Raw genomic sequence first — 9,264 nt, forward strand, 5'->3', positions numbered from 1 at the left:
TGCATTTAAAAACTGAAGAAAATAAACGTTAACACTGCAACTTACCTGAGATAGGTAGAAAGCATAAACAATGGCGCTTACAGCTGAATCCAAGTCACATGACTCATTTCCAAGAACAATATTTATTTTGCTGAATGATGCCAATTCCTAGGATAAAGGCAAAAATGTAATTATCAAATGTTGTTTGCATAACAAATATCAATTCTTGATCTGAGACGACGTGAAGTTGTCTCAGTCATAACATTTGAATAGTTGCCTGCCTACTGTGCCATTTTTTGAAATCATAGACTCAGTGTCATAGAGTATCTAAGGGGATGGGCAGGAGTGCCACCACCCCCTACAAAAAGCTGGCTCCTCCAGTCACCTCCTGTGGATATACAGAGCATTACATTTTGTTCATGTAGTTAAAAATACCATATTTTGTGACCTAGCGCACCCACTTAACCATCAAGCCTCTCCACTTGACCTTCACACACCCCGTCAGCACTCCCCAGCCTCCCCCACCCAATTGATTTCAAGACTCTTTATACATATACACCACTGCACATACTTTTTTGCAATGATCAGTATACAGTAAATGACATTTTCTTCAACCACATTTACCTACGGTAAATATTATCAGAGATTCTGTTCACTTCTTAGAAATTTTTTATGCATATTTTTACACAATAATCATTATCTAGTCATGTCATTTTCATTGTTCATTGTTCATTCTATTTTATATTTTATCATTACTACTAACAAAATCAATTTAATTTGATTGAATGTACCATTTTAAATTGCGGACAAATTCTGTCTGCCTGGTCTTTCTAATTAATTATTAATGCCTTGTGACTTTCATTGTTCCTTCAGGTGAAATCAATTTTGATTTGATGAATTTTTTTTTCAAAGCTATACACTCAAGTTTCAGACATGCGTTTAAAATTCAAGTCATTTTTTTAAACATTCAAGAGACGATGAACCTTATGAAGTTTCTTTGAGGATTAATAACAATGTTTGCTATGACGTGCTAAACATTAAATAAAGAAAAATAAGTGTTTGTTAGTGGAAAATTCCAAATTGACTGAACATACGTGATTAAACAATCAATCAATCAAGGTGGTATCATCTTCATATGACAGTTTTAATTCACTACTCAAGACGCACCTTTTTTTAATCTCTTTTTTGGAATGGCATCACAAGCAACGACAGTTAGCAGGGTGGATCCAGAGATGTCCAAAGGGGGGAGGGGGGTAGGAGTGTGGAAGGGTAGCCGAAAGTAAGGCCGATTGAGATAACAATACCCTATTAAGGGGTCTAGGGCACGCTACTGCAAAATTTCTGTGTTCTAGACGCCTGAAAATAACCTCTAAAGCCATTTGGGCGATCAATTTTTTTCTTTTTCTTTCTTTATCTTTTTTTTTTTTTTTAATTTGGCTGGCCCTCCCCTCCAATCTAAATCCGCCCATGGTTAGAATGGTGCCATATACTGTAAATGGAACGATTGATAGATAGATGGATACCATAAATCCTTGAATAAGCGTCCCAGCACTTAAAAATTTTTTGGAGACTTCAGTGCGGCGTTTATTAACGAGCAGAGCTTTTTGAAAGCGGCGCTTATCAAAATATTGGCGTGTGCTTTCCATGCCCGTTCCCATGTTACCTATTTCACGTATTCCTGTAGTTCGATATGGCCTATCATAGGTCCTACGTCATCATAAATAAACGTTTACAGGTACAGTATTTGTCATTAAAAAACAAAACATGATAAGTGTGGGCAAAACTCATTCAAACACATGATTTTTTGTACAAGTAAAACAACAGGGAACACATTCATACAGTAGCCTATATTCTGCATTCATTAGATATGCAGAGTTATCTACTGTATGTTATAGCACACAGTGGATCAATCAATGAGGCAGAAGCCATCCAGACCAGCTAGACAACTGTACAGCAATACCTCCAGGTCATAGACTTTGGACAACGTTATCGATAATATTTATGACAAGAAAATCAGGAGAGCGTACAGGGATTTATAGATAACATATGAATTCAGCTTGGCTATCTTTTAAATGCTAATGTTCTGGTATATCAAAAAACAGTAGCTAGAGCCTGTTAAATATAAATCATAGAATATTAATATGCAAAATGAAAAAATGACCTGCATCACTTTAATGTATTAATGCAGGTATCTGTTTTTTTCCGGATTATGACAAATCCAGATCCAAGGGAAAAGGGGCCTTCCCTACTGCCTTCTAGTCTGAGTGCCAAAATTACAAATTACAGCACTACTTCAATATGAATGCCCCTTGACAGGCTAAATATAGTAATTCCAGTCTAATATATTGTACTTTTTACAATTATGCAGATAATTTAATTAAATTAGTGTTTGTCTAATTTAGTAATTAGACAGAGGATTCTTGTGAGTCACAGCTTAATCAATTAACTATAGATTACAATGCAAAATACGCATAAATTTATTTTCACTTACTCTATTCTTTTTTATATGCTTTCAAATTTTTCTTTCTACCATCTTTGTTTATTTCTTATATAAATACAGGCAATGGTATTATGCAGAGCTACTTATTAATAAATAATAATAAAGCGAATTATGGCCTGTCATTGGAAATTACAGTGCAATCATACACGATTGTGCAATCCATTTGTCCCCAAGGGAGTATTTGTAGATGGATGAATATTCAGTATCTATACAAACCAGCATTCTACACAAAAATCTAAATTTTGAGTAATGCCATTGTATTGAATATAAAATAAACAGTGTGGGATAATTCAAAGCCAGAAGATTATATTTAATTCTTAGGAATTTTGTTTCTTATGAAAATATCTACCAGTACCTACCCGATACATTCCAGAATGAATTATATTTTAATCAGTTTTTTTTACTGGTGGTACAGTACTGGAGCATTTCATTTTTATATTTGTGTTCAATTGTATTTGGCCAATTTTAGGCACACCACTGGCAGTGGTATTAAGAACAGTAAATACAACAATGCAGGTACAAAACAAAATATCAATTAAAAAACTGGGAGAAAAGGGGCGTAACCAGCCTCTTTCCCCCAGTTTTTAAATATTCAAAAATCTGTATCTCATTAACAAACAGCTCCCGAGGTTTTCATCAAATATGCTCTTGTGTCTTAGAAGAATCAGTTGTACAACATATAAAAAAAAAATGTTTTTCTCCTGAGCCTGGTTTTAAACTTTTATTTTTCGTGACTTGAACTTATAAAATATTAACTAATAAAAATTTGTTGCTTTTGGCACTTTAAAGGTCCTACAGTATTTAGACATTATTTGTTGCAATAGTCACCTTAAATTTTAAAAGCACCTAATCGTCACTGACAATAAAAAAAAAAACAGTTGGTATTTGTACACAGCCATTGAGAGTGATCGTTATTCTGAACATTTAAATTATTAACTTTGATTTCATGTCATGAAATAATTAAAGTTAAATAATTTACTAACAGTCCCAGTATAATATGTACTGTAGTGTAGTACTGTAGGTCTTCAGTAAAATAAAAATTCAACATTATTCAACCAAATGGCTAACTAATAAGGGCATGGGTAGGAGACCCCAATTTAGGAGGATATGCTACACTCATGGCTAACTGACATCAGAGAGACAGTACAGTACAGTAGGAAATACTGACAAACTGTAATAATTTAATACATGCAAAATTTTCTTGAGGTGGGTTTAATAGTTTGTTGGAAGATTTTGTTCTTTGTGAGAGACCAATGACAATATCTTTAAATACCTACACAGGGCTGTAACAACACAAAATTAACCAAAGCAATGCAATATAAACTTAAAAATTAATATTATAAAATAAGAAAATTGAAATTAGAATTTGCATATAAATGATAAATGTCAAAATAAAAAATGTACAATATTTACCTGGGCTAGACACTGTGAAAATTGAGTTGTAACATTTTTCAAGATAATTCCATAGTTTAAAGTATGTAGTATACAGTAACTGTACAGTGCATGATTCTAGTAGGGCCCAACCCAAACTGCACTTTTTATATTATCCAAGGGCTGGCCTCATGGGAGGGGGATATAAAACGGGCTGTAGGGTGTGGAAATTGAGAATGCAGAACTAAATCCCTATTCCAATGAAAACTTAATCGGTTATTTAATATTTTAACCCACTTACTAGAATACACATTAGGCAATTTCTGTAGTCGATTTAACCAGGTAAATACAGTATTCACAAATTAGCTAATTTTTTATCATGGGGGATGAAGAGGGGGTTCCTTCCCAAATCCCAGCCTACGCCCATGCTATCAGTTGTTGGTTTTGGAATAATCCACTTATCTTCAGTTCATCTCAGTCAATAAAAGGTTTCCTTTGTTCTAATTTGTAAAGGTACTGTATTCACCATACTATTTTCACATTTGGAAGTATATTCAGCAGAAACTAATCTGTCCTCCCACAGGACCCATTAGAATAATGTAGCGTCCTATACGCCTCAAAATAAGGCTCCAAACATTAATAGTGTGTAACATGAGTTGTTTTCTTTTAGTCATAAAAGGTAAATCAGGAATCTGGAGGACATTAATTCTTAAACACAAGACAATGGAATTGTAAGACAGGCTTTTTTTTCAGATTTTTTCTTTTTTAAAGGGTGACCTTTCACTGTTTCAGGCTTAATCTAGAAGGCCAGCATATATTCAGAAGCCACTGTAAATAAACAAAATAATGTGATGCTCGATTAACCTATAGGTACAGTATTTAAAATCAGAAACTATTAAAGTCTCATCGTGGAGGTATGGTCTTGTTACATTACACTTATATGTGAAGCGGACATGTTTTAAATGAGAAAAAAGTTTTCTGAACTGGGAAGGGAAGACAAACCTCTTGACAATGAGCTTCAGTTCAACTCAAAATATTAAATGCTGAATAAAATGTTACATCTTGGTTCACAAGCTTCAAAGAAATCTATTAAAAACATTTTAAGTTGGTTTAAAAATTGTCTGCATGTTTTATTATTTACTATTGAAGAATTTAATGTTATTGCTGGCTGGATACCGATTACAGTATACTGTACAGTATATACTGTAAAGGTACAGAACAATGAAATTACAAAATTATGGTAAGTGAATGCATGTAAGGTAGTTTAATTAATATGATTTCTTAATTAGTTTTCCTATAGCCAATTTAAATTTTATGTTTATACTATGTTTTATTTTCTAAGACTGGGTTGGTAGGCTTTTGAGATAGAGTGTTCATCCCTATTATAAATCCTAGCCAACTAGGTAATATTGTAAAATTGATTGCTTGTCCAATTTTCATTGTTTTTGTAAGTGTATATGTTTGGCTGAATAAAGAATGAATGAATGAATGAAAGTGTTTTTTTTTTAAATATGAGCATTTGGCACAAAAGGTGGAACACTTTGGAACTCGCTAAAGATTTTTTAAATTAAATTTTTTTTCACAACGACAGTTGTTTCACTAATCATCGGCAGTAGGTTTGCAAAAAATGATATAAAAGTCAAAAAACAAACATTGCAACAGAATAAAGAGATTCAACGTATAGTCAAACCTGAGCTGAACATGTATGCTTCCAAAGTAGGCCAATTCTTTTTTATACTGTAGTGTAACTTTTACAAAAATTGTCAAATTATTATCATCTCACATTTCTTGTCTGAACCATTAAAAAAATTGTTTCCCTGACTGTGTGACAATATTCTTAATTTTATCATCATTAATCACTTTTGTCATAGAAAATGCGTCAATGTTTTCTCAAAGCAATCACTAACTTTTTATAGTTCCTCTAAATTCTGATGGAGTGAAAGTGGAACAGCCATTATGAAAATTATTTATCATCATGATGATACATTTTTGTTTAAATATATTTTTTCATTGGGAATATTTGCACACTGGCAGCAGCATGCCTTTTATGTATACAAAACAAGCCATTTAATAAATATAAATAAGGCATCCGGATTATCAATATATCATACAATACATTTACTATGAAGTATAATTTTTAAGGCATCAGTGATTACTAATTAATACAATACAGTTTCCTGTTAAAATCATCATTACCACCTGAAAACCAGGCGATGTCAACAAAAAAAAAAGCAAAAGATTACTGAACTCATTATTCATACCAAGTAAACTTTTTACAAATTCTAAAGCCAGTAGGCCTAGGCCTATTTAATTTTTTATTTTCCGAGAAGAGACCCCAGTATAATGTGGTATACAAGTGCCCAATCAACCTAGGCTAGAACTATATAATTTGTCATATTTATTATATTACACCAATTGTAAATATTTGGGACCGGACATCCCAAGAATGGGACCAATCCGCTATATGACAGATCTTTACCGGTAGTCTGTTGATTCACATTGCAGTCTCGTTTGAAGGCCTACGGTACGTACCGATAGTTCTTTTTTCGTCTGACTAAGAAACGCTTCCATGATGAGAAATTAAATCCAAAACTGCAAGGAGTAGGTTCATCAAGATAAAATAAATGCTCTCGGGTGCTATACAATCCTTGGACCAGCCACCTTCTAGCGAGCTAAAACCAAATAAGTAGACATCAAAACGTAAACATGAAAAGCAAAAATTCAACTCAGCTGTCGCATAACTTCCGCCAAGACTCACTTGCTAGCAGCATTGTTGGGGACATGCGAATGTTTAATAATAGATGATGAGGATCAGGAGAGGGCGTGCAACCTGCAGCGTTGGTGACCCGACCTTCCTAAATTTACGTCATTAATTATGTGAAAAAAGAAGTTCTAACGATTTGGCATCTCTTGGTACCATTGAGGTATAAATTATAATGCTGATGATAATGATGGCAATAACGATGAAAATAATTGCAATGATGATGGAAATGATGGTGAGCATAAAGAAGATGGTGATGATGACGTTACATTGATATGATCAATATGACAATGATGGATAACGATGGTGATGATGATGATGATGATGATAATGATGATGAAGGCCGGTGATGGTGATGATATGATGATTATGTGAAGATGATGATGATGATGGTGATGATGATAATGTGGTGTATTTTTATTGTGCATATTTTTATGCAAATGATAATTATAATAGTAAAATATGAAAAAACCAAATAATAATAATAATAATAATAATAATAATAATAATAATAATAATAATAATAATAATTAAATTAATAATAATAATATAAAATATACTCGGCCCCGGCCCCTAATGACGATGATGGTGATGCACGAAGCATACTGTATTTTTATTGTGCATATTTTTATGCAAATGATAATTATAATAGTAAAATATGAAAAAACCAAATAATAATAATAATAATAATAATAATAGGAATTAAATTGATAATAATAATAATAATATAAAATATACTAATCGTCAAATAATATTAACAATGTGATCAGAATGAATAAAATATGAATAGTTGAAGGCCCTACTATGAACAATATACAGTAAGTGAATAGGCCTAACAATATGAATACTGTATGACTAATATAAATAATAATATGAATAATATGAGTAATAAAACATAAATATCATATGTTGTGTGTGTGCGCTTGTGTGAAAATTTCAATAAAAATGCTATAGTCGGGTCAAAATTGGTGGCTCCGTCGATTCGACTTGCAAAAAAAAAAAAAGAATCCCCACCCCTCCCCACGCAAGACACTTAATCATCCCCTCAACCTTCGCGCCGACATCAGCCCCCGTCCCCAGGAAGAATAATACCAGATTAATTTTTGATGACTAAATGGGGCGCTCGAAAAGTAAGGTGATATGAGTGGTGATTGCTGGAGCGTAATTGTTTTGCTTCGAACATTTCCAGTGGGGGATTTCTAAGGAGCTCTTACCCGAATCCTACCCGAATCACTTGCAAAATTTCTTTTCCTCAAATTTGGGAATGTACTGAGTATTCGATAACATGTTAGGTGGGTAAAACATTGCTATAAAATTTCCTGACGAATACAGCATCGAGATAACTCAAGTACGGTTTTGGGAGGTTAAAAAAAGAAAGAAAGAAAAATAAAAAAAATGATAGCCCATAACGCCTCAAATGTTATTTTCAGGCGCAAAAATTTCCGAATCCCCTAGGACAGTGTTGTCTCGATCGGCCAAACTTTCGACCCCCTTCCGCCCCCCCCCCACTCTTTTAAACCTCTCTGGATCCGCCCCTGTAATTGCTCATAAAGTATTAAGTACCGGTACCATATCTTCTGTATATTTGTTTTATATGATACTGTAAAACCTCGAATAGAAGCCCAATGGGCCTAACAGAAACCCATCTCGAATTGAATCAGGGGAAAATGTACTGGTATTTAAAATTAGAGGAAATTGGTTTTATTAAAAATATAAAAACGGTCATGCAGTAAACTTGAGTCATTAGACAGTATTTACGTGAAGTATTACTGACGCGTTACTAAAAATTGATCAGTGTGCCTATGCCTATTAATTATTTGGTTGTTTAAGTAATGGAAAGTTTGTGTACATAGTTAGGTGCTCAAATTAAACATATGCCTAACGTTGAAACTCAAATTGTACGTGACTTTATTAACATTTTTGTTTATGTACCTTACCCGGTATTGTCAACAAACACTCCCTGAAATCGTTTTAAAAAGACTTAAAAATGCTCAGAAGGTGCACGAGGGCCCTCACACTCTGGATCCCCACCGGGGCTCCGCCTCCGGGACCCCGGGGGTGGCGTCCGTCCCCCCGAAAGGGGGGGGGGCGAAATTTGGGCCGATCGAGACAACAATGTCCCAGGGGTCCGAAATTTTTGTGTTCTAGATGCCCGAAAATAACATTTGAGGCGTTCTGGGCTATCATTTTTTTCTTTTTCTTTCTTTCTTTCTTTCTTTTTTTATTTTTTTTTGATACAGATTGATATTACAGTGGCCCTTTGTTTTATAGGCCTAGAGTAATTCTCAAAATTTACAACATTTATTTTGACAAGAAGCCCCCCCTCCCCCACCCTCTTCACTTTGCAAAAGTAGCTTCGAAAAGAAGCCCACATCCAAAGTTCACAAAAATCAAGAAGCACAGGGGCTTCAATTCGAGATTTTACGGTATACCTTGAAACTTGACAAACTTGAAAATGTAATTACAACTCAATGTGCAAATACCTTCTCAATGCAATTACTCAACTCTGATGCGTATACATACATAGGCTACATGTTGAATTTGTAACCAAGCGTCATCTTGTTTTGATTTTATATTGCTCTGCTCCTGCATCGAGCACTGTTGTCTAAATGATATGGTTTCAACCTACACTACATACCGGAGTGTATATATA

At 33.9% G+C, this 9,264-nt stretch overlaps 1 protein-coding gene across 3 annotated transcripts in view; it reads right to left on the reverse strand.

The window, feature by feature from the left end:
- LOC117125034 (protein prune homolog 2-like) overlaps nt 1-6,628 on the reverse strand; it is a 39,070-nt gene extending 32,442 nt beyond the window's left edge. For all 3 annotated transcript variants that reach the window (XM_033271391.1, XM_033271393.1, XM_033271392.1), the window contains exons 1-2: nt 6,383-6,628; nt 46-147 (exon numbers count right to left, since the gene is read on the reverse strand). In XM_033271391.1, coding sequence (XP_033127282.1) covers nt 46-147; nt 6,383-6,421 — 141 coding nt within the window. In that variant the 5' untranslated portion in view covers nt 6,422-6,628. The remainder of the gene's footprint in view (nt 1-45; nt 148-6,382) is intronic.
- Between the last annotated feature and the right edge of the window lie 2,636 nt (nt 6,629-9,264).

Source organism: Anneissia japonica, unplaced genomic scaffold, assembly GCF_011630105.1.
Source record: "Anneissia japonica isolate Jap-2015-1 unplaced genomic scaffold, ASM1163010v1 scaffold9_len2422644_cov172, whole genome shotgun sequence".
Taxonomy (NCBI): Eukaryota; Metazoa; Echinodermata; class Crinoidea; order Comatulida; family Comatulidae; genus Anneissia; species Anneissia japonica.